At 39.9% G+C, this 27,310-nt stretch overlaps 1 protein-coding gene across 2 annotated transcripts in view; it reads right to left on the minus strand.

The window, feature by feature from the left end:
* DYM (dymeclin) overlaps positions 1-27,310 on the minus strand; it is a 392,231-nt gene that overhangs the window by 309,354 nt on the left and 55,567 nt on the right. For both annotated transcript variants that reach the window (XM_069568503.1, XM_069568504.1), the window contains exons 4-6: positions 20,519-20,612; positions 19,485-19,618; positions 7,991-8,063 (exon numbers count right to left, since the gene is read on the minus strand). In XM_069568503.1, the coding sequence (XP_069424604.1) occupies positions 7,991-8,063; positions 19,485-19,618; positions 20,519-20,612 (301 nt within the window). The remainder of the gene's footprint in view (positions 1-7,990; positions 8,064-19,484; positions 19,619-20,518; positions 20,613-27,310) is intronic.

Below are 27,310 nucleotides of genomic sequence, written 5' to 3' on the forward strand. Positions count from 1 at the left end.
GCCAGGCCAGAGCCAGTCCTCCAAAGCAGTCAGAGAAGCTCCTTGAAGCAGCCTGACACAACAGAAACTTACTTCAGTTCTCACACAAAGGATTCAGCCTTGTTCTTTTGAATCTTACACATCCTGTTTTCCATGACCACTATACTAGTTCATGACCAAGGGCTATTAGTTTCTATTGAGAAGTTTAAAATAGGAAAATTAACTCAGAACAAAACATAGCCAATGCTTTTCTTAAACACTTACTATGTGTAATGTGTGAGTTAGTCACTCAATCATATCCAACGCTATGCAACACTATGGACTGTAGCCCGCCAGGCTCCTCTGTCCATGGGACTTCTCCAGGCAAGAATACTGGGGTGAGTTGCCTATCCCTTCTCCAGAGGATCTCCTGACCCTGGAATTGAACCCGGGTCTCCTGCATTACAGGCGGATTCTTTACCATCTGAGCCACCAGAGAAGCCCCACTATGTGTAAAGCAATACACTCTGGTGGTGGGGGAGGCCTATGTCAGTTTTAGTTGCGACCTGTGGGATCTTCGTTGCATTATGCTGGAGCCTTTGTTATCGCACACAGACTCCACGTGTGGTGTTCGGGCTCAGCAGCTGTGGTGTGCAGGCTCCAGAGCGCATAGGCTGCAGAAGCTGTATCACGTGGGCCTCAGTACTCCACAGCAGTGTGGAACCTTAGTTCCCTGACCAGGGATTGAACCCACATCCCCTGGATTGCAAGGTGGATGCTTAACCACTGGACCCTCAGTGGTTATATACACTTTATATAATCATAAAGCATTTTAAAATTTACAAAAGCAGTTTCAAGTGATTTACTCTGGTCTTCAACACAATCTTAAGCAACAGATCCTTGGCAGTGAGAGCCCTCAACAGACCTCATCCCAGGATGAGAGGCCCCCTCCCAGCTGCTGGTCCCTCTAGGCAGCCAAGGTCGTGGTGTATTACACTATCGCCTTGCCAGCTCATCCCTCAATGGCTACGTGAGGTGATCTCCAAACTGATGCACTTCAATCTCCACATCTAAAATATTAAACCAAACTAGATGCCTTCAAGTGTCTTTTCCAAGTGACAGTCTATGATCTATGCACCTCAATTTTAAAATGAGAAAATTGAGGCCTGAAGTAACACTGTTGATGAGCGGTAAAGCTAAGATTCAAACACTGGCTTCTGGATTCAGAATTAATGGGTTTTTTTTACTACTATAAAATGTCTCTTACATGTCTCGACAATACTCAATTATGTGACTATGAATAATATGAGCACATATCTTATAATATTAACATTTGTGGTACTGGATATATCTCAGTCAGATTTCTTCAGTAAGCCCAGTAAAGACTTACATGTTAAATTTTTTAAACTAGGATTTCCCCCCCACCCACCGCGGAAGCACCAGAAATCAAGTTTCAAACTAATAAGCTACTGTGAACTTAATTATGTCTTGGTATTTGAAAATGCTATCACCTTTAATTCAGTGCTTATAATGTCTTGAATACCTAATCCAGCCAGAAATTTATACTAAATATGTACAGCACCTAAAATTTAAATGCTGACTTCTTTTAGCCACCCACTCTGTTGTGGCTGGATTTGAAACAAGTTTGGGTATCAACACGCAGAGCTCCAGAAAGACATTTTCCCAACAGTTAGGCCCTTCACTGCCAACACGGGGTCTCCAGTTCCTTCACTCTCAAAGACTTGCAGACTTCATAAAGGAACTGTTTACAGCTCTTCAGGTTCTTGAACCACCTATTCATCATTTGCACCAAAAGTTTTCAACATTCAAATTTTATAAAGTATGACATCTAAGCCAATACCAACACCTGTGAATCAAGTATGTATGTATTTTATATCACTTTATTTGCCTTCATAAATCCAGCAACATTAATTTTATAAATAAGATTCTTAACAGTTCTTCTCCAGCCCTCGTCTCCCACAAACCCTCTGCTATAATCAAATGAATCCACTTGTATTCCCCAAACACATGATATATAATCCAAAGGTCCCTATGCAGTTCCTCTCTGCCTCCTTGAAGGTCTGGACACAGCTCATCACTACAGCTCCAAATGACTGCAGCATGTACCAACTGTTCCTCTCAGTGGGCTTTCTATGAACATCCATCTCAAAGCTCTTCCAAAGTCATGTCTTTCTTTGCCCAGGGCCTAACACAGTAAATACACATAGCAAAGTATATTCATAATATATATATTTTTGCAGATTAGCTTAATGAAAAAGAAATTATTACACTGTGAAGGGATAATCTAAGGACTGCTGCTGCTACTGCTGCTGCTAAGTCACTTCAGTCATGTCCAACTCTGTGCAACCACATAGACAGCAGCCCACCAGGCTCCCCGTCCCTGGGATTCTCCAGGCAAGAACACTGGAGTGGGTTGCCATTTCCTTCTCCAATGCATCAAAGTGAAAAGTGAAAGGGAAGTCACTCAGTTGTGTCTGACTCCTAGCGACCCCATGGACTGCAGCCTGCCAGGCTCCTCCATCCATGGGATTTGCCAGGCAAGAGTACTACTGAGATATAATGCTGACTTTCCCTAAACTACATGGCCCCTGACTAGTCAGCATTTATAGCTAATTATCTGAGCTCCAATACTTTGGCCACCTGATGCAAAGAGCTGACTCATTAGAAAAGACCCTGATACTGGGAAAGATTGAGGGCAGGAGGAGAAGGGGGCGACAGAGGACAAGAAGGTTGGATGGACTCAATGGACATGGGTTTGAGCAAACTCTGGGAGACGGTGAAGGACAGGGAGGCCAGGCACGAGGCATTCCATGGGGTCACAAAGAGTCGGACACGACACTAGCAACTGAACAACAACAATCTACCATTTCCTTACATGTTGTGAGATGTGATTTCTCAGTGTTTCAGTTTCTGGCTGCGCCTCCACACTGCGAATGTCTGTTAAGACACCTAGTGTTTGTAATACCATGTACCAGAGTCAGACATGGCTGAGTGACAAACACTTTCACTTTTTTCACCAACTGCAAGGGGCTTTGAGCCACTCTATCTGCAATGGACTATCCCTTAGCACACTACCCTGTTTCCATATAGACCACATGATGAGCAACGAACAAAATATTTAAGCACACTGAATAGGTTGTATCCCCAGGGCCTTACTCATTCAACAATTATTTCGAGTCCTCCACATGCCAGGCTAACCTCAATACTAAGGGGACAGAAGTGAGCAAAACAAGCGCTGGCACAGGAAGAGCCCTTGTTTCCACATTGCTTTCATTCTAATTTTATTTGAGAAATAAAATCACATGAAATAATAATATGAAAAGTAGTGATAAGCATTAGGACAAAAAAATAAAGCATGATGAAAGGACAGACTATGAAGGGGTGCTATTTTAGGGCAGGCAGAGCAACTGTTTCCAAGAAGCCAAACTCTGAGCAGAAGGAAGGAAGCTTGCAGGAGGACAGGACATGAGCCATGCAGATGCCTGAGGGAAGATATTCAAGGCAGGAGAAGAAAGGCCACAGGCCTTAAAGACAGGACTGGGCTGGCACGTTCCAAACTAGCAAGAACAGCAGCGTGACTGAAGCAGAACGAGTAACGCGGACAAGGCCAGTAGATGATACCAGGTACCTCCTGTACCCGAGCAGCAGACCAAGTCCCATCACTCACACTCACACACACACACACACACACACACACACACACACACTCCCCCAGAAAAGGCAGTGAAGGCAATTCATTATGAGTATCACATCTTTATCAATATGTAACTTACGACAAAACTAGATAAAGTTTCTTAGATTACAGAATTAAAATATCTGCCCACCAGGACCAGGCTGAGAATTAAGGAGCCCTGGTCCTTCCTCCTCATTGAGTTCACAGGTTAATAAAGGAGAAGACACATAAACGGATCTCAGAGGAAGTGGCCAGAGCTCACAGCAAGGCCCGCTCTGAGCAGACCTCCCAGGACCTGTCCAGACTGGGGCCCAGAGGAAGGAGCAGAGCCTGCTCTCAACAACAGCCTCACTGTAAACAGCTGAGAGTGAGAGCTTTGACAGAAACAGCAGCAAACAGAAAAGGAAAGAAACCCTGTTCAAGCTCTCAAAACAAACTCTATCTCATAATAAAAGAAAAGCATCCTCAGCAGTGCTCAAAGCAAGTACTGGGCCCATCCAACATTACTGCTTATGCTGCTAGGGCCCCATCCATCACTGGGTACAGTCATGGGGTCTCCATTCAACCGCCATGATAAAACGAGAAGACCTCAACCAGTGTCCCAAATTCGAAGTGTAGTGCTTTCAACTCTAGCCTGCCAACCATGTTCCATTTCACTCTCCATTAGTGTCTTAAGAGACATACCTTTAGCATATCTTATTCCTCTCCCATTCAACTCCTTGAGATCAAGAAGATACAACAGTTAAAAAGACAAAGTTTTACTTTTGAAAGACACTTTAATTCTAGTGGATCAACCCAATACACGCTGAAAAGTGTCAAGTCACAAGACCATGTCTGACTTAATCTTTCTTTTAAATACATTTATAAAAGCTGAGAGGTATGAGGTTAATAAGGAAGGATTCCCAGAAGGTGTGCAATTTTAATCTGACACTGAAGATTTACACCTCATAGAATTAATATTTTATCAACAAATCCAAACTGAGAAGCAGAATCCACTTACAACTTAAAAAAAATTTTTCATTGCAGATGAATTCTTAGAAATTCTAGGAGTTTACCCCAGTAGATCCTGTTCTCCCAATGATGAAGAATCAGTTAAATTAAATTTACAGATTTCTAAATTCTTGTAATCACTCTAGTTCTTGGTAATCACTTGCATTCAATATTAACAGAATGATTTCAGAGTCTCAAATGTTTAAGCTAGAAAAGTTTTGAATTACCCACAAAGGCCATTAAAATTAGATACCTCTTGCTATTCAGCCACTAAGGCAGCACATTAAACTTCAACGTTTATAGCAAGACAGATGATAGTCAGGTGTGTCAGAGCATCGCCAGTTTTCACAGGTTAATATTCCTCCTTGAATTATAAGCTGATCCGTAACACTGCACTATGGTTATAGTGGATGAAACATTTGAAGAGGAGTTTGGTTTCACATGGAAACTGTTACCAAGACAAACCTTCTTGTAGGATGGAGTTCCAAGAACATTAAATCATAAGAAATTGTTTCAGCAGCTGGTTAAAGCTGAGTGTACATAATACAAGACATCTGGTTGTCTGTGCATTTTCAGTTCATTTAAAAAGTATAAACACATTAAAACACTGAAATGTTTGATATATTACAACACTGTCTACTTGCTCTCCAAGTGTTTAAGTGGCTGGTCTCTACGTTGTATTCACGGCTTATTGACTACCCAAGGGGATTTATCATTTCCATCCCCCTTAACTTTACCACAACATTTTATCAACAACAGTAACAAAAACAAGGTACTTATTTAGGATACATATGAAATTGCTGGTATTTGGTAATAACAAATGTAATAGAGGTGGTGCTGTTTTTAAAATTAACATCAGGAACACAAGAAGCCTCACACATACTATAATAAACAAATGGCAGGCAATACACAGGGCTTCCCTGGTGGCTAAATGTAAAGAATCTGCCTGCCAATGCAGGAGATGCGGGTTCCGTCCCTGGGTTGGGAAGAGCCCTGGAGAGGGAAATGACAACTCACTCCAGTATTCTTGCCTAGGAAATCCCATGGACAGGGGAGCCTGGCAGGTTACAGTCCATGGAGTCGCTAAACAATCAGACATGACTTAGCAACTAAACAAGGACAACAAGCAATATGTGTGTTCCCCCTCCCACATCTGACCATATGTAACAGAAAGCTAACCACAGTGGCTTAACCAAAGTAACTGTTTGCTCTTTTAACATAAGAAGAAAATCAGAGATAAGTCATCAAGGGCTGGTGTAGTCCTTCGATAACATTACCAACACCCCATGATCCTGGGACACTGTCCTTTGTGTGTGGCACCCATCATCCTAGACTCAAGAAGGCCAGAGCACTGCCTCCACATCCAGGTAGGAAAAGAAGGGCCAAGGGCGATGAGCTAAAGATACATGCTCTGCAAGCTCCTGACTTCTGCTTACATGTAACTGGCCCAAACTGTCATGGAGCCACATTTAGTTCCCAAAGAACCTGTAAACTAAGCTGGACACACACTTCCAACAATATTGGAGAAGAAGGTGAGAAAGGATACCAGGCATGTAAAGAACTGTGTCTGTCATAAGAGTTCCACTACCTGGGACACCTTCTCCATGCCCTTTCCCTGTTGGTGATTCCTCAGCTATCTCAGCCCTACCTTCCAGGCTGCACATGACCAGACCAGGTCACAACAGGGTTTGGTGGTTCTCATTTCTAAGCCTATAATACAATTCTTCCTATAATACAATAAGCCTATAATACAAGGGTTTCGCTTGTGGCTCAGCTAGTAAAGAATCCACCTGCAATGTGGGAGACCTGGGTTCAATCCCTTGGGTGGAAAGATCTCCTGGAGAAGGGAAAGGCTACCCACTCCAGTATTCTGGCCTGGAGAATTCCATGGACTGTATAGTCCATGGGGTCGCAAAGAGTTGGACACGACTGAGCAACTGTCACAATACAATTCTGGATGCTGCGCTCATGCACAACAGAGGCCTGTTTTCTCACAAATACCCATCTTTCCTTTGGGGCCACAGACAAGGGGCTTATTTCCAACAATATCTCTAAACAGACTGAGATTTTGTGACAATAAAACTTAAAACCTACTTTTTTATTTCAAAAAATAACTCCTCTAAAATGTGCATTCTCGAGAATTCCCCATTTGTCTAGTGGCTAGGATGTTGCACTTCCACTGCAAGCAGCACGGGTTAGATCCCTTGTCAGGAAACTAAGATCCCACCTGCCATGTGGTGTGGCCAAAAATAAACAAATTTTTTTAAATAATAAAATATGCATTCTTAATAGTGGGTGTAAGAGATCACCCTCCAGTGGGTGAAAATTGGTTTGTTCAGGGTAGAAAAACTTCACAGATATTATAATGATGTAGGGCCTTCCAAAAAGTCATAAAGCATACACACATATTCACTGTATTTGTAGTATTCAAATTTCATTAGGACTCTGGAGAGGCAATTAAGAAAAAAAATTCTGAAAAGGCTCCTCTGAGAGACAAATAAGGTTGAGAATAACTGTTTTAAAAGTAACAAACATTTTGAATTATACAGGAACTGCATTCAGCTGTAGTAACAGAAATCTAGTTATAACAGTGTAAACAAGGTCTATTTTTCTTACATGAGAACTCCAGGGGTGGGGGCAAGAGCGAGGTAGTGGTTGATCTTTGTAGTGGTAGAACTTTGGTTCAGCAGCTCAATGCCGTCAAAGTAGACTTTGCTGTAAGTTTCCTAGCTCATGGTGCCAAGATGTCCAACACAACTCTAAGGAGACCCTGCCCACACTCTGGTGAATAGGACAGTGGGCTCTCACAGATGAAAATATAAATGTGTCTCTTAGGTGAGTCAGGTCCCCATAAAGAGCTGTGCCTGTAAGTTTCACTGGAGGACTTCCCCCTACATCTCACTGACCACATCCAGCTTCAAGAGAAGCTAGAAATAGAAATCCAACCTCTCCAAAAGAGACCAGATATAAAATCCAGAAGCAAGGAAGAAGGGAAGAATAAATAATGGATGGACAAGGAGCTATATCTACCATGTATGTATCAGATTCAAACTGCTTTTCTCTCAAACCCTGGTTTACACAGTTTAATTCTGTGCTTATCATATGCTTCACATTGCTAAAGAGTTTATTTTCCCCTCAACAACATAAAATTCTTGTGTTGATGACGGGTCATCAAAGTCTAACTGTTATCACACAAGACAGCAAGAAGCCCATGGATGTACACGGAGGCATACATAAAAGCAATACATGAAAGCACTACACCACAACCCACAAACTCTTCGACACGATCAACTGGCATCTTCAATACACTAAGAAGAGAAAAGTAATCCTGGCTTAGCCAGAACTTACAAGAGTGGAATATCAGTGATTAACTGCATCAAACAGCAGAGCAATTCTTCCAAAAGATCTTCTGAGTCAGAATCTGGTGAGACACATAAAAAAAATTTTTTTAACAAAGTATAAAATAGAATTCAGTTGTTTGGAAGTTCAGTTTTCATTCCTAATGAGAATAATCATTATTACAGAAACTCAGATACTAAGTTGCCCTCTGAATAAAATCTATACACTGAGCAAGTTAACATCTACTATAACCTTCATCTAGTAGAGGAATTTTGAACACCAGCTATTAATTATATTGCTTTTAATGTCTGAAGGCAACTATGACTTCCATAGACCAGTGGTTTTCAAATTTCTTATACTGTACTATGTTTTTTCAAATAAAAGTTATACTGAAGTCAAAATATATAAAATAGATAAAAACTCAAGCTGCTTCAGCTGTTTTGTTTAAACCAGAAATAGACTACCTGCACTTCTTCCCCCAATGAAAATCTGACCCTACCCTTGATCTCCTTGCAGACCCAGAAGTGCCTTCTCTGAACTCATGGAGCCCCATTGATTATAGACTGGAACTCACTGAGGGTCTAAACACCTCTTTACAAAGACCAAAGTCAAAATGGCTTTCCCAAGTCACAAAGTAAGCAGCAAAGGTTGGTTGCAAACTACTGTTGCAACAGAAATGCTCCTATGTCCCAAACTTCTCAAACCTAAGTGACTTTCTAACTTACGAAGTCAATCAGGATCACATGTGGCTTTCAGCTTTGGACGTCACTGACACCTGTATCTACAAAATTCTTTCTTCCCTCAGTTTCTATGACTTCTTTCTAACCCACTACTTTTTCAATTCACTCCCAGGATCCACTTCCTCAGAATACCCTTCAACACTGGCACACACCCAACTCTCTTGCTCACCCTAAATAAAAACAATCATCTACACAGCATCTATGCCCTGTGCATCTGTCTGTTACTGTAAATGCTGGCTGCATTATCCCAGAGCGTCTGACTATAGGTAAGGCAGGCTCCTGCAGGCCGCTATTGGACTTTGGGGCTTCCCAGGTGGCACTAGTGGTAAAGAACCCGCCTGTCAGTGCAGGTAGATGCCAGAGACAAGTGTTCAATCCCTGGGTCAGGAAGATCCCCTGGAGGAGGGCATGGCAACCCACTCCAGTATTCCTGGAGAATCCCATGGACAAAGAAACTTGGTTGGTGGGCTACAGTCCAAAGGGTTGCAAAGAGTCAGATACGACTGAAGCAACTTTGCAAGCACACATACATGCACTGGACTTTGACCCTCTTATGGGAAAAAGACAGACAGACAAAGAGTTTGGCACATAATGTACACTCAATACATGTTCAATGAACTGAATACAGGTGTCCAAGTCCAAATTTAGCAGTTGCTTCTAAAACATCAAAGCACTTGGCATCTCAAAGAGAAGTTTAGCAATTCTTTTTTCTAGACCATAATATCACTTGGTATTCAGTTTGAAGAAATTCCTTCCTGTCTTGCCATAAATAGAAGTAAGTGGCACAGCAGCCCTCTGAGAGGTCAGTGCAAAGCTTGAAGAGAATATTAAATCATACTGAAGACATCAATCAATGCTAAAAAGAATACACAGCAAGACTCAAGTTCAATAACCACGTTAAGTCTCACTCGAGAAGCAGTAGGTCACTACCACTTAGCTCAACGAGTGGAGGAAAATCAGAAGAGCCAACTCAACCTTTCTCCTCCAGAGCTGTCCAACATGACCCATGCGAGTTAATAACCTATTCCAACAAGTGGTTTGTTGGCAAGTATTAATAATATATACTCAGTATGTATTTGCTGAACTGTCATTCCATGCCTTACCCTAGAGACTGTGGTGACCCAGACCCAGTAACTTTCAGAATCACTCACTGATTTCCTAAAGAACACTTTAGACCAAATAAGTTGGCCAGTTTACTAACATACCCCTGGTTTAGCCAAGCAGCCTGCACAAATTTTTTGATTACAGAGGTGAGGGAACACATGCTCAGGACCCACAGATGGCCAATTAACTGGGTTTTTTTTTTTTTTTCCCTCCACAGGTGTAAACACATCTAAATTTCAAATCTTAAAATGGTGACAAAGACCTCTCTTTGGATCCATGTGCCATCCAAATCATGACTTCAGTCAAGTTTACAGCCGGTTAACTAAGGAGTACATTCACAGCTTCATTATCAATGTAATCCTAATGAAAATGATGTTGATAAATCCATCTCATACAAGTAAAACAGTTTTTCAAGGCCAAAGTTCTAACAAAACTAAAGATAAGAATAAGCAAATTCCAAGTGAAATCTCTGACAATTTCCATTTACTAAAACAAAAACATTCTTGCATAATACTATATTCTTATTTCTGGGGTTACTCTAGAAGCAAATAATTGCAAGGCAAGTGAAGAATGATAAGATTTGACTGCATATCAGGCTTTACATTAAACAAGTCACTCATACTGCCTTAGTTTCCATGCATCATTCATCACTCAGCTTCCATATGAGGCCAAACATCTTCCTTAGTTTCAATTAAAAACAAGTAAATATAAAATTCACCTGCCAAAAATTACAGTAACACATTCATGCATTTCTTACAGTTTGCAGGTCCATGACAAAGTAAATTGATGTTCTCTGAGTAAAGGACTTTGCAGAGATTTGAATGTGTTTACTGTGTTGTGAAGTTTTACAAACCAGAGTTGTGTGTGTGCTTTTTTTAATCTCCTAAAGAGTTTTAAATTGCCTCTATAGCTCCAGCCAAATATTTTAATACTTTAAATCAGAAACATTCCATTCTCTCTAGGCCACATTAATCTTAACAATCACTCTTAAGGAGTAGGTATCATCATCATTTCACAGATCAAGGCTCAGAGAGGGTATTTACCTACAACAAGTGGCAGAGTTCAGATTTAACCTAAATTCAGACTTCCAAAGGGAGGGTGGGTGGAATTTACAAATTACTTTTAAAGACCCGTTTCTACACAAAGCTAGAAAAAAAATCCAGTCAACCAATCCAAGTGTCACTGAAGACCCTACAAATCCCTGGTGAGTATTCTGAGCCACATTAAGCAAGAGACTGGAAATACCACAGATGATTTTACACATCAAGGTGATATCCTACACAGCCATCAATACATACTCAAGTCCTTGACTTAACTATCTCAAACAATGAACAAATACAATCTTTTATTAAGAATATTTTGCAGAACAAGGTCACTGAAACCTCACCCCATCCTTGAGGTTCTCCCACTTTCAAGCCCAAACGCCACTTCAGTAGTCCCTAGGAGTATCAGCAGAGGGAGGCACAAATACGAGAAAGCAAAGACAGAGAAAGACAAGATTTCTGGTCACTCACAGCTCTAATGGGCTTCCTTTGTGGCTCAGCTGGTAAAGAACCCTCCTGCAATGTGGGAGACCTGGGTTCGATCCCCGGGTTGGGAAGATCCCCTGAAGAAGGGAATGGCTACCCACTCCAGTATTCTGGTCAGGAAAATCCCATGGGGTAGCAAAGAGTTGGACACGACTGACAGACTTTCACTTCACTTCACAGCTCTAATCATCTACACCTGAAACTAAGCTGTGGTTGCTCCCTGTTAGTGCTTTCTGTTTGGCACCCATTCAGTATCGTGGAGAAGACTCAACTGTCTCATTTTGACCTTAGGGAGAGAACCAGAGATAACAAAACATTGTCTTGATAAAATGCCTCCCATCAGAGTCAGAGGGGTGGCAGGTGTGGAAAAAGGGAGAAAAGAAAACTTTTGACAGCACTTACTCAAGGAAGGGGAAAAAATAGCACTGATGGAAAGAAAAAGAAACATACGGGTCACTTAAATCAGGTTACATGTCGTTACTAAAAGGACTATTAAAAGACAGAGAGCAAATGGCTGCTGTTTTCTTTACATTCAGAAAGTCAAACTAGGGCTTCCCTGGTGACTCGGTGGTAAAGAATCTGCCTGCCAATGCAGGAGACATGCGTTCAATCCCTGATCTGGGAAGATCCCACATGCTACGGGGCAACTAATAAGCCTGTACACCATAGCTACTAAAACTGTGCTCTGGAGTCCGCGAGCCACAACTGCTGAGCCCACATGCCACAATGACTGAAGCCATGTGCCCTAGAGCCCGCAACAAGGGAAGCCTCTGCAGTGAGAAGCCTCTGCACCGAGACTGCAGAGTAGCTCCACTCTGCAACTAGAGAAAAGCCCAAGCAGCCAGGAAGACTCGGCACAGCTAAAAATAATTAATTTAAAACAGTCAAACTGTCAGTTTCTCAATGGTGCCCAATACTGTGCTAATACAGGTACTTAAAACTTCAGAATTAACAGAGCCACACTCCAAAGAGGACTTGAAAGTTCAGAGCGAAAGACTCAAAATGAAGACACATAGCTAGATTATACTTACTACAAACTCATACTCAGAAAAATCATGGTTTTTCTGAGGATCTAGGTTACTGTCTATTTTAATTGTAAAGCTAATACTTGCATTATCCTAAAGTATTAAAAATCATACTTAAGCTTCTAATTAGCAAAATCAAACATGCCTCCATAAATCAATTAAGGAAAAGCAAATGGAGTCACTCTTCTCTAAAAATAAAACTGGTCTACATTTCCATGCATTACAATATTTATAAACCTGTGTCCTACCCATTCCAATAAAATCTGCAATAATTCTGGTTGAGTGCTATTACTGTGGTCAAACAGAAATGCTTCTGTTTACCCTCAAGGATAATACAGTCCATGAGATTTAATCATAAAATGTGCTGTTAGTAAAATTTAATTCATTCTATTCCACTGATTACATAAAAGGGGAGTGAACAAAATATCATGAATCACACTCTCACCTATTATATGACCAAAAACAAGTCAAGATTTCCTAGAAACACTTTATTTTTCTTCAAAGTCAGATTATAAATCTTTTAAGCTGAATATTTTAAAAGAATAAATCTATGCTAAATCTACACTTTCTTTTTTCTCTGAGTCACATTTTTCAACTATTGTGGGTTTTTTTTTGTATTATTTATCCATAACTAATGAGATTAAACTATGAAGTTTTATATTAAGACAAAAATAAAATACATGTCACTCAATACAACTGTGTGCCCCTAGCACAATTTTTGGTTTAGTGGCCCCAGGCGTGAGGGACCAGAGCAAGCAGAGAAAGAGCAGTAAAGCCCGCCATCATGAGCCTAAGCACCTCCAAACACACCTCAGATTTGGAAGGTAATTCCGAAGAGTTTCAAAAAAGTTTTAAGCCAGACGTGAATGTGAAGGAAAGTGGTTGTGTTCCAGAGGTGTGATTACAGACTTTTTTCCCATAAATTTCCATTTCACTTAATTTTTTGTTTGTTTTGGTCTCCCACAAATCGTAAGTTTTCTCACCTGTATGGGATCCTTGGCTCCCATTTACCTGCCAGGGGGAGGCACACGCTGACGGAAGCTCTAGGTGCGGAGGCACAGCCTGTCACGCGGGGGTTGCCAGCGAAGGGCTCTGAGACACTTCACGGAAGGGCACCCAAATGTCAGTTTCTCTGAGTCTTTCCCTGTTTTTTGGTTCATTTATTCAGAAGAGTATCCACTTATGGCAGGAAAGGGAGTGGAGTGGGTACAATCCCAACGTCAGCATTCTAGAAGCCAAGTCAAGATGCCTTACTCTTTCACGGGTAGCCTCTTCTCCCAACCCTATTCTCCCTACACCACTGCCTCCACCATGCTGAGAACTCATACAGGGAGGCCCCGCTGGCCCAGCCTCTATAGAGAACAGATTTCAGTATTAAACTGGGAAAGGGGTGGTCCCATGATGTACATCACAAGAGTAGACACCTTCCGGTCAATCCCCTTGCTTGTCTGCCTTTGGAGACGCCTGGCACTTCCAATTCCTAAGCCTCTCCAGAGTTCTGTGGCAAGAACGGGCTTGTTTCTCCAACCCTGAAGGCATTTAGCGCCCAGCTTTCAGTGGTCAGTTTAGCTCAGCATCACTCAGTTTTCCAACTTGCAAATTGTGATTAACACTGTCTCCCCCTCTTTCTCTTTAACCTAATGAATTCATAACTTGTTCAAAATTCCTTTACTGATATTTTCTGGGGGTTTCAGGAGAAAGCAAAGATGATCACGTATATTTAATCCACTATGCTTGAGAGCAAGTCCTACAAAATAACTAATTAAAAAAATAAATACGGGGAAGGGGAGGAAGGCTCAAGAGGGAGGGGACATATGTATACACAGAGCTGATTCACTTTGTTGTACAGCAGAAGCTAACACAATATTGTAAAGCAATTAGATGCCAATAAAAAATAATAAATGAAAAAAATTTAAAAACATGTATATATTGAACTACTCTGTGCCAACAAAACGTACTCAAGCAAGCCTTTTACCTGGACTTGACAAGTCTCTTTTCTAATCTGCACACAGCTGTGTTAACTGGTTCTCAGGCCCCTCAAGCCCACAGCCCCTGCTCCGCCCAGCTCTCTCTGCCAAGGCTGCCTCCTTTTTACTTCTATCTTCAGTCTCTCAACATCCAAAGGTATCTTCCCTCATTTGAAAAATTTGTTTTAAACTTTGTAAAAAAAAAAGATAATTGCCTTCCACTGGCAGCAGTACTGTGGAGTTGTTACTCCAAAGAGCCCTCCTGTACAAAAATAATGAGTTCTTGGCTAAAATAAACTCTTCAGTGCACTAATGGGCTTCCAGAAAGTAAAGGAAATCTCCCAAGGACCTCAGTACCATAACCAAAAAGAATAACCACAAGCAAACACCCTGTGGCTTCAGTCTGAAGTAGAACACTGAGCAAGAAGCACACTCTTAAGGACAGGGTGTCCCTGAGGATGAAGCCAGCTACTGGGAGACCTAAGCCTTCAGTCTGGCCACTGGGACACTGAACTTGATAGCCCCATTAAGCCAAGAACTACGAAGGGAGACTGAAGTGGTCGATGCTGCGGTCTCTGGGTCCCTTTAGAAGCAAATGCAAATCCCTCCCTTACTTGGGGCCTTAGATTAAGATCAAACAAATAGAAGTTCACAGTCAGCATTATCAAAGGCTTAAGGAAACACGCTACCCAAAGTGCTTAACGAAACCAGCAACAGATTTAGGCCCCCAAGGACTTAAAATATTGGCTTTATGCATACAAACTGTAAAATATCAGTTATTGTGTCAGCAAGAACAGGACATAATACTAACACTGAGGAAAGAAAAACTTGCACCGAAAGCAAAGGAAGAATGCAGACAATTTTGTAGTACTTCACAGTTTTGCCTAGGGCTGGTTTTGTCCCTTTAACTATTCCTGAAAGCATGGAATCGTGGAAAGAGCTATCTTTGCATAATGATACAAATTCCCTCCAGCAAACAATCTACTACCATGTCACAGAGAGCCCACAGGAAAATGTTCAAATATGAAATCCTCACATATTTCAATTATAAACTGAAAGCATGCTGAGAGTCACTTTACCTTCATAAAGACAGCTTCACTGAATATGGCAGCAATATCCATTTGATCATGGCAATATTACAGCGAGTTGGGATAAACAAAAAAGTACAGTATGCTACAATAACCCAACGATCCTAAAAAGCCTCAGTTTATTTGTTCAGCTGTTCGCAGACAGTCTTCTACTTTTGTCAATTTAACCTTCAAAGAATCCTTACCATTGTATATTTATCTATTCTTGAACAGTCTTTCACACAACTAAGTCAAATGTTCATACGCTGGCTAATCAATGAATGTTTCCAGCTACCGTACTGAGAGGTTCCATTTCTTTTTCCATTCAATAGTATCTGTGCAATCATTTAATGGTCTTAACTATAAACAGCAAAAAATTATTCACAAGTGAAAATGATAGAAACTATAGGAGAAAAGTTATCTCATCTCACAACTCAAAACTGTAAAGAAAAAATGTACATGGGAATAAATACACCATTAGAGTACACCTGTTTAGTGCTCAATAACTGTCCAATTAGCCCAGGTCTACTCAATATGCCAGCAAATTTGGAAAACTCAGCAGTGGCTGAAAATATCAATGTCACTGAGACTTACAGTAGTGATAAGGAGTCTCAAACAACCAACCTAAAGCTAAGATGAAAATAATTTTACTTATGCCAAAAACAGCAAGTCTTTAACCTTAAGAAGATGTCCACTGGACTTAAGCTGGTGGACAAACAGCAGCTCAGCTGCAAGTGAAAAGAACAAAAGAGCATTATAAAATCGTGAACTGCTAACCAAATAAAGGAAGAGGACAGTCTGTCAACACACAGAACCATCAACCAGCCGCCCTCACTGATGGCTCCTTCAGTGAGACACCCCTCGTGATAAAGTGGCCATGACTGAGGAGTGTCATCTGCCCTGACTCGACATGAAGCCACCTGGGATGTACAACAAAACCACGGTTCTCAAGCATGGATGCGAGTGGGGAGCACAGGTACAGCAAGGGTGACCAAAAATGTACACTGTATCTCTCAAGCACATCAATCTTCTCAATGGTAAGTCATGAATAAATGCTTTTATATTAAAATAAAAATGATATTATATTAAACAAAGCACAACATTTCCCTAATTCTTCTTACATAACGCAAAACAAAGTTTTGGGTTTGCAGGTGATGGCTGGACTATGCTCTCAGGCTCAGTGGGGATAAACATTCACTCCATTATTGTTGACAGAACTTCCTGGAAAGGAATGCAATTCACTAACAGAACTACATTTGGCACAGTTGGGACCAGAAAGACAAAGCCTAACATTAACAAAACTAACACATGAAAGGCACAATCCCCATTAAAAGCTCTAATCATTTAAACACCAGTATCTATTTAACAAATATAGAAGGCTGATTATCCAAGTAGTAAATTAAACATATTAATGTATAAAGCCCTATGTGGGCAAGAAAGCCCAATAAAGGGAGAGGTGTTTTGAAAAAATGAACCCAGGAAACTCAGAAGCAAAAGTGCCTTTGCCTTGAGAAAGAGAGAAGCAAACATGAAAGGCAGATGCAAAACTACATTCCTTCTATTTGCAGGGCAGCAAAGGAGACACAGACACAGAGGACAGACTTACACAGGTGTGGGGGAGGGAGAGGGAAGGATACAGAGAACAGACTTACACAGGTGTGGGGGAGGGAGAGGGAAGGATACAGAGAACAGACTTACACAGGTGTGGGGGAGGGAGAGGGAAGGATACAGAGAACAGACTTACACAGGTGTGGGGGAGGGAGAGGGAAGGATACAGAGAACAGACTTACACAGGTGTGGGGGAAGGAGAGGGAAGGATACAGAGAACAGACTTACACAGGTGTGGGGGAGGGAGAGGGAAGGATACAGAGAACAGACTTACACAGGTGTGGGGGAGGGAGAGGGAAGGATACAGAGAACAGACTTACACAGGTGTGGGGGAGGGAGAGGGAAGGATACAGAGAACAGACTTACACAGGTGTGGGGAAAGGAGAGGGAAGGATACAGAGAACAGACTTACACAGGTGTGGGGGAAGGAGAGGGAAGGATATAGAGAACAGACTTACACAGGTGTGGGGGAGGGAGAGGGAAGGATACAGAGAACAGACTTACACAGGTGTGGGGGAGGGAGAGGGAAGGATACAGAGAACAGACTTACACAGGTGTGGGGGAAGGAGAGGGAAGGATACAGAGAACAGACTTACACAGGTGTGGGGGAAGGAGAGGGAAGGATACAGAGAACAGACTTACACAGGTGTGGGGGAGGGAGAGGGAAGGATACAGCGAACAGACTTACACAGGTGTGGGGGAGGGAGAGGGAAGGATACAGAGAACAGACTTACACAGGTGTGGGGGAGGGAGAGGGAAGGATACAGAGAACAGACTTACACAGGTGTGGGGGAAGGAGAGGGAAGGATACAGAGAACAGACTTACACAGGTGTGGGGGAAGGAGAGGGAAGGATACAGAGAACAGACTTACACAGGTGTGAGGGAAGGAGAGGGAAGGATACAGAGAACAGACTTACACAGGTGTGAGGGAAGGAGAGGGAAGGATACAGAGAACAGACTTACACAGGTGTGGGGGAAGGAGAGGGAAGGATACAGAGAACAGACTTACACAGGTGTGGGGGAAGGAGAGAGAAGGATATAAGGAGAGAGTTAACAGGGAAACATACACATTACCATATGTAAAACAGACAGCCAACGGGAATTTGCTGTGTGACTCCGGGAACTCAAACCAGGGCTCTGTAATAACCTAGAAGGGTGGGACGGCGAGGAAAGTGGGAGGCAGGTTCAAGAGGGAGGGGACATAGGTATGCTTATGGCTGATTCATGTTGATGTTTGGCAGAAACCAACACAATACTGTAGAGCTATTATCCTTTAATTAAATATAAATTTTTAAAAACTGCATTCCTTGTATTTCATTTGTTAATAATCTCTTTATTTTCCAGATTGTAAGTTTTAATGCTAAGAAATGAAACACCAGCAGTTGATCCTGAAAATTATAGGCTCTCCTAACTACTGGGGAAAAAAAAATTCTCACCAATATCAGAAGAAAATGATAAACTCTTCCTATAACTTCAGAAAAAGACAATATACTTTGGCATCATAAAATTATCCTTTAAAATGTTATTTCTCAAAGAACAAAAGATTACTGTAGTCAAGAAGAATGAAAAATCCTGTTATTTCTGACCTATTATTTTCTGTCTTCATATCAAATGTGTTTTCTTTGTAACATTTATTATAACTTAGAATTATTTGTTACTTCTTTTAAAAAAAAATAAGGCTTGAGCTTCCATCTTTTTTATATTTTACTGTGCCCTTAATGAGGTCTTGTCATATTCTTGCCATTGAATATTTGTATGTAGGTTGATGTGAAAGAATAAATGATGAATAAGAGCAAAATAAAATAAAATTGCTATTTCTGATCAAGGAGTCCCAAATATACCCAGACTCAGAGACTGGTATGCCCCACGAAAGTAACTTTTAACATTTATAAAATCTGTAATTCTGATTGGTTGTCTCCCTTAATAACATACAAGCCTACTGTACATGCTCAGTCACTCAGTCATGTCTGACTCCTTGCCACCCTCCTTCATGGACTGTAGCCTGCCCGCTAGGTTCCTCTGTCCACGGGAGTCTCCAGGCAAGAATACTGGAGCGGTTGCCATTTCTTCCTCCTGGGGATCTTCCTGACCCAGGGAACGAAACCTGTGTCTCCTGACTTGGCAAGAGGATTCTTTACCACTATGCCACCTGGGAAGCCTAGTAATAGCATTTAAATTAACATTTGCTTCCTAAAAAAAGAAATATCTGTGATATATGCAGAAGTCAAAATAAATAGAAGTTTCAATCCCACCAGCTCCCTTATTTAAAAAAAAAAAAGAAAAAATCTATCAGTCTCCATTAGCTTAAATTAATATAGGCAAAGAAATAGGAATGGTGTCAGTTCATTTAAAAATGAAAATTATGAGGAAAAGTAGAATTTTCAAAATTATACTTTTATTTTTCAAATTCTATCCTTATGTTACACATGCTACCCCAGAACATCATCTAAGGCAAGACTTACTGTAACTGCCAGGAGACTTTTCTTCATAAGTAAAATGAAGTTGTAACTCTTCCTCTGACATCTCACAAATGAACACTTTCAGCAAACAGCAAATAATAAACAAAGCATTGTGTGTCTGCCAGATGAAGATGTGGCTAGAAAGTAAAGAACAAATCACACAAGAATCAGTGTTTAATCACGAGCACGATCCATTTATTTCTAGTCCATAATTTCTCATTTTGCTTGTAATATTAGAGTAACGTCCATATCTTTCTTCATGGCCCATGATTTATGGCACTGGACCAATGACATCTACTACAGTTTACCTCATACTTTATTCTGTATTTTACACAGTCAGTCAATTTAGGCATATAAGCGATTCAAACAAAACTAAAAAACAGAGAAAATAAAAAATACAGTAACATAAAGAAAATATATGCAAATACACAACCAAATTTTAAATGGGGCATCACCAGTTGTACAGTTTTTGTATACCTGCTATTTGTATTAATAATTATGGACTCAAAACAATTTTAATTGAATTCAACATAAATTGTTTGGAAACAGGGAAATGAGCAATCTTTTAAGATACTATCATTCAAAAATAGTTTCAAAAAATTCTTGAGTGCATAAAAGGTGAACCTTCCACTATATAAATATAAAACCATAATGTCTAATCTGAACCTTCATTCATCTAATATGTAAGAAATAAAGGACACAAATGTAGAATGGAATAATATTCACACTAAGTCATTAAACTAGATATATCCAGCAGTCAAAATAGGAAAAAATTAACTTTTTAAATTACACAATTAATCTTCTTAAAGAACATATTTCTAAAGACTGTTTAAAATGCTAACTAAAATCAGATTCCAGAATTTACAATTTCACCCTAGTGACTTGTACAATTAATTAAAACCTCTTTTACTTTTTCCCTGAATAATGAGAATAATTCCTTTATAGCTTTCAAAAGACCATAACCTATTTCTACCAATAAGTGAATAACTGTCATACTGTTAAATATAAATTGAATTTAGAGAGAGCAGCCAGCTTACTTCTGACATTCTGCTGAAAGTTTTAGTTCTTTGGTTCTAGAAAGGAAGACCTTAATTAGTGCACCAAGGTTTCCTGTTCGAGGATTATTTTCAACTGCAAGAGAAGAAAAGGTTTTAAAAAGTTAAAGTTGAGAATTGAAATCAAAGTGGGCATATCATAACATTTCTAAAACCAAATGTCAAATTGAAGTTGCTCAGGGACCAAGCTTATTGTCAATTTCAAATCTAATTTGGGGAATTAGCAATGAGAGAAATTGCTGCTTGGTCTCAATTATAAACAGCAAAAAATTATTCACATGTGAAAATGATAGAAACTATAGGAGAAAAGTTATCTCAGAACTCAAAACTGTAAAGAAAAAATGTACATGGGAATAAGTACACCATTAGAGTACACCTGTTTAGTGCTCAATAACTGCCCAATTAGCCCAGGTCTACTCAATATGCCAGCAAATTTGGAAAACTCAGCAGTGGCCACAGGACTGGAAAAGGTCAGTTTTCATTCCAATCCCAAAGAAAGGCAATGCCAAAGAATGCTCAAACTACCGCACAATTGCACTCATCTCACATGCTAGTAAAGGAATGCTCAACATTCTCCAAGCCAGGCTTCAGCAATTCATGAACCGTGAACTTCCAGATGTTCAAGCTGGTTTTAGAAAAGGCAGAGGAACACAGAGATCAAATTGCCAACATCCGCTGGATCATGGAAAAAGCAAGAGAGTTCCAGAAAAACATCTCTTTCTGCTTTCTTGACTATGCCAAAGCCTTTGACTGTGTGGATCACAATAAACTGTGGAAAATTCTGAAAGAGATGAGAATACCAGACCACCTGACCTGCCTCTTGAGAAACCTATATGCAGGTCAGGAAGTAACAGTTAGAACTGGACATGGAACAACAGACTGGTTCCAAATAGGAAAAGGAGTACATCAAGGCTGTATATTGTCACCTACTTATTCAACTTATATGCAGAGCACATCATGAGAAACGCTGGGCTGGTAGAAGCACAAGCTGGAATCAAGATTACCAGGAGAAATATCAATCACCTCAGATATGCAGATGATACCACCCTTATGGCAGAAAGTGAAGAGGAGCTAAAAAGCCTCTTGATGAAAGTGAAAGGGGAGAGCGAAAAAGTTGGCTTAAAGCTCAACATTCAGAAAACGAAGATCATGGCATCTGGTCCCATCACTTCATGGGAAATAGATGGGGAAACAGTGGAAACAGTGTCAGACTTTATTTTTTGGGGCTCCAAAATCACTGCAGATGGTGACTGCAGCCATGAAATTAAAAGACACTTACTCCTTGGAAGAAAAGTTATGACCAACCTAGATAGCATATTCAAAAGCAGAGACATTACTTTGCCGACTAAGGTCCGTCTAGTCAAGACTATGGTTTTTCCAGTGGTCATGTATGGATGTGAAAGTTGGACCGTGAAGAAGGCTGAGTGCCGAAGAATTGATGCTTTTGAACTGTGGTGTTGGAGAAGACTCTTGAGAGTCCCTTGGACTGCAAGGAGATCCAACCAGTCCATTCCGAAGGAGATCAGGCCTGGGATTTCTTTGGAGGGAATGATGCTAAAGCTGAAACTCCAATACTTTGGCCACCTCATGTGAACAGTTGACTCACTGGAAAAGACTGTGATGCTGGGAGGGATTGGGGGCAGGAGGAGAAGGGGACGACTGAGGATGAGATTGCCGGATAGTATCACTGACTCGATGGACATGAGTCTGAGTGAACTCTGGGATTTGGTGATGGACAGGGAGGTCTGGCGTGCTGCAATTCATGGGATCGCAAAGAGTCGGACATGACTGAACTGAACTGAACTGATCTACTGGGTATGTGTTCTTGTCACACCTTGAGAGCAGACCCAAGTAACTGCATAATCTTCTCATTATGATAAAATGTGTAGCACCTTGCTAATCCAAGTGTGGTTCATGGACTAGCTGCAACCAGCATTTACCTGGGAGCTTGTTGGAAGTGCAGAATCCCATGGCCACCCTACACTACTGAAGTTGACAGTGCTTCTCAAAGTTCAACATGCATTTAAATCACACAGCATTCTCATTAAAGCTTATATTCTGATTCCACATGTGTGGAGTGATTCCGCATCTGTGACAGTCTCCCAGGTGATGCCCACTGCTGCTGGGTGAAGAACTCCACTAATGAGTACCAAGGGGCAACTAAGTTAGGGCAGGTTTTGTCCAGCTTTCATAATCTAGAATAGGCATGGGATTAGATATCGTTAGAGTTTCACTCTGAATCAAAAATTTCCTACTTTTAAGCTTTGGGTTTAGCTTAAACGTCCCAGAAGATTCCACATGCCTCAGAGCAATTGAGCCTGCACATTGCAGCTCCTGACGCGGCATGCTGCAACTACTGAAGCCCACGCCCCTAAAGCCTGTGCTCTGGAGCTTCAGGAGCCAGAGTAAGAACAGGGGATATCTGACAGGAAGGCAGAAAGGCATGTGGAACTAGACTATAAAAAGTGACTAGGTTCAAAGCTCAACTCCACCACTTGACTAGCTGTGTGACACCTGTCAACTTCTTTAACCTCTCTGTACCTCAGTTTCTTCACCTGTAAAATTCAGATAATGATAATACTTTGTAGAAAACTAATTTGACTCTAGAGCTTGAATCTGTTAACTAAAATGACTGTGTGAAAAAGGAATTCTCTGTGTCCACAGGAGTTCAAGCAAAGTCTAGGTAATACTCAGATAATGATAATAATCTCACTAAAATGCCTATTCCCATTGGGAATACCCAATGGATGCTCAAGGTCCAATAACCAATGTACTGAAAACACAGAGGACAGAGACATGTTAACATCTATGAAGATGCAATCAACAAAATCTCACTGTGGAAAACTCTACTATTTACTTTCTTCAATAAGAAAAAATTGGGGGGGGTGGGGGAGGGAAAGAAATTCAGGAGGAATTAGCTATGAAAAAGAATTGTAAAGACACATTAACTAATAATAACGTGTGTACTTTATTTGGCTCCTGATTCAAACAAACTGAGACAAATAGAAATCTGAAGAGTCACTGGATGTTTTATGATACTAAAAATTTGTTTTTAGTAGATAATGGTATTTTTTCCTTTAAAAAATCATTACTATGAGATACATACCACAATATCTATGGATGAAAAATATAATGCTTAAGGTTTGTGCCAAATTAATTATGTGAGGATATGTTTTTGGATTCATATATACTTTTTTTATTTGTGCACTTTTCTACACATGTTTATATGCCAATAAATGAGTGAGAGATACAGATGATGCTTTCAAAGTGTGGTGCTGGAGAAGACTCATGGAAGTCCTCTGGACAGCAAGATCAAACCAGTCAATCTTCAGGGAGATCAACCCTGAATATTCACTGGAAGGACTGATGCTGAAGCTCCAGTATTTCAGTTATCTGATATGAATAGATGACTCACTGGAAAAGTCCCTGATGCTGGGAAAGATCAAGGGCAGAAGGGGAAGAGGGCATCAGCGGATGAGATGGTTGGATGGCATCACTGATGCAATGAACACAAACTTGGGCAAACTCCAGGAGATGGTGAGGGACAGGGAGGCCTGGCATGCTGCAGTCCACATGTTGCAGAGTCGGACAAGACTAGGCAACCGAACAACAGATGAAACAAGACTGGCCACGAGTTGAAAATGACTGGAACTAAGAGATGAACATATGGGAGGTCATTATATTATTCTCTGTCTGCTTTTGTATGGGTGTGAAATTTTTTTTAATAAGGAATTAAAAACAAAACACCCATGAAGAAATACACAAAAATCAATGCTCATGAAAAATGCTGAATGAGGACAGTCCTTTTCCACCCCAACAAACAGGAAACCCTTTAACAAAACACAAATCCTATAGAACTGAACAAAAGTTTTATTTGTTGGATCATTAGCAGGCCTAACTGCTAAAAGTACTTTTGTCTACTCCAACCAGAACACTCAATGCCAATCATCTCACCTGATACTTCGCTAAACAGATTCAAAGGTAACAAGTCCCAAAAAAACAACTGGTAAGAAGCAAACAAGGTGAACACAGAGCAATCTTCACCTCCTTACATAAAACAACTGACTTGGCTCTCACAGCACTATCCTAGGGGGAAACAGACAGGAGTGCACTTAAAATTCACTATGAGGTAAAGAAATTTGTCTTGGACCCAGAGTGCCTCATGTGTAGATTCAGGGGATAAATAATAAAGATGAATACAAAAAGCCCAACAAAAATAATGGCCACAAACATCCCCAAATTGATAAAAACATTAATCTATGTATCTAAGTAAAATCCCAAATAGAATAAAGAATAAATTTCAAAATTTTGTAAAAGTTAAGGCAAAATCTTGACAGCAATTAGCAACAAAAAAAATGACTTATTTACAAGGGAACAACAATACAATTAAACAGCAGACTTTCCATCTGAAAAGAGGCCAAAAGGCAATGGAATAACCTAGTCATAGGGACGAGAGAAAATAAATGCCAACCAAGAACTCTGTATCTAGAAAAACTGTCCTTCAAAATGAAAGCAACAGAGAACAGGGGACACAACTTTACAGTGGAGAAAATGGACAAACACAACACTGGCCACATAATGAAGGTCAACATCATCAGTGAAACTCATGCATGTACCCCTGATATGATGTGTTGAGATCAGCACATCACCTCTGTGATGCCTACAAACCCGTAACTCCCATCTAGCCATGAGAATAACATCAAACAAATAGAGGGACATTCTGGAAATACTCTACCAGCATTTCTCAAAACTCTTAAAAGTCATTAAAAATGAGGAAAGTCTGAGACCAGAGAAGGTTACAGAGACTTGATGACTAAATGCAATGTAGCATCTTGAAAAAGAAAAAGGACATGTGGGAAAACCAGTAAAATCTGAATAAAGGGTCAAGATTAGATAACAGTAATATACCAGTGTTAACTCTTTAGTTGGGACAAATATGCCATATAAATATAAGTTGTTGACAATAGAGGAAACTGATGAGGGTTATATGGGAACTCTCTACATGGTTTTGCAACTTTTCTATAAATCTAAAGCCATTCTAAAATTTAACTTTCATTTTAGAAATCTCAATAGATGGTTTAACAGAAAAAAAGATTAGTAAACTAAGGACAGATTAATAGAAAATATCCTATGGAAGGTCAGAGAGGAAAAAAAAAGAAAAATACAAAAAAAAAAAAAAAGAGCCTAACAAATATATGGGACATAGTGAAAATGTTAACGGAAGTATAACAGAGACCCTTGAAGGAGAGAAAAGACAGAACAGGACAGAAATAATGTATTAATATAAACCAATAATGGCTGAGAATTTTCCAAAATTGATGGAAGACATCAAACCACAGATCTAACAAGCAGGGAGGGAGGGAGGAAAGAGGAGGAAGGAAAAAAGTATGACGGAAAGAAAAAAGGAAGGAAAAATACTCCTGAGCATATTCTAAGATGCTGAAAACCAAAGGATTAAAAAAAAAACACAGAAGTATCCAGAAGGAAAAACCTCCATTTTTTTTCCCAAAAGAACAACACTAACACTGACAACTTTAATCTCAACAAAATGAGAACAACCAGAAAAATAACAGAATGGTGTCCTTAGAGTATGGAAAGAATTACCGCCAAACTAGAATTCTACACCCAGCACACCTATCTTCCAGAAGCAAAGGAAAAATGAAAACATTTTCAGACCAAAACATAAAAGAGAATTGTCATATACCCACAAAACCCTTAAATAAATCTATATGCATTTATATCTATTGACATGAAAAGAAGCTCCTGAGTACTGCTAAGTGAAAATAACATATAAATAATATCACTTACATAAAACTGTGCATATAAATCAATACACACAGAATACTCTGCTAAGATTTTGATCTTATCACAAAAGATTAGCAGTGATTTTTCTTTTTGCTATTCTCCAAAGTGGTTTTAAATACAGAATGACATACTTAAATATATAACACCAAGTGAAAAACACAGATTGAAATAATTATATGTGTGTATTTAATACATATGTAAACGTATATCCAAAGAAGAAATAACAGAAGGCAAAATATTAACAACAGCTTTGTGAAGGTTGTGGAATATGAGCAAATACTACCTTTTTTACATTTTAGTATGCTCTCCACATTGTATTAATAAGTATTATTCCCAATTTTAAAATGCTATTTTTGTAAAAACCCCAAGGTCACTTAAAAACTATATCATAATAACTTCACTGATATCACTGTTATACAAAATTAATTTTCAGCAAACTGTCACATAGGTTTTTGAAAGTCAGCTCTATTTAGTACAAAATTCTCAAAATCTATGGTTATAACTAAAGAAAAAATTCAAGGCAACTATTATAATAACACCTCTATCATTACCAACATAATTTGTTTTTAAAAGTAAAAATATTTCATCAAAGACTATTTTTGGCAGAGCAAGTTAAATGGGAGTTAGCTTACATGGAGCATATCCATAAGCTTGATTTAAAAACAAGCTTGTCATCACTCATTAAGCTCTTGTACACCACTTGTTTCACAGATATACTCTCTCTAATTTTCAAAGCAAATGTAAGTGAAATGTTAAGTATAATTATCCGCATTTTTTAAGGCATACATTTCTTTCCAATTGTTACCAATTGGACAGTAAAGTATTTGAGAAGTGAGGTCCAAAAAAGGTAACATTTATTGACAGAAATAATGAATAATGACAAATGTTAGGCAGTGTACTGGATATTTCATGTTATCTGACTTTTCCTTGCAAAAATTCTGCAATTTAGATTAAGAAATTAAAGCTCAG

The sequence above is a fragment of the Ovis canadensis genome, chromosome 23 (assembly GCF_042477335.2).
Source record: "Ovis canadensis isolate MfBH-ARS-UI-01 breed Bighorn chromosome 23, ARS-UI_OviCan_v2, whole genome shotgun sequence".
Lineage (NCBI taxonomy): Eukaryota > Metazoa > Chordata > Mammalia > Artiodactyla > Bovidae > Ovis > Ovis canadensis.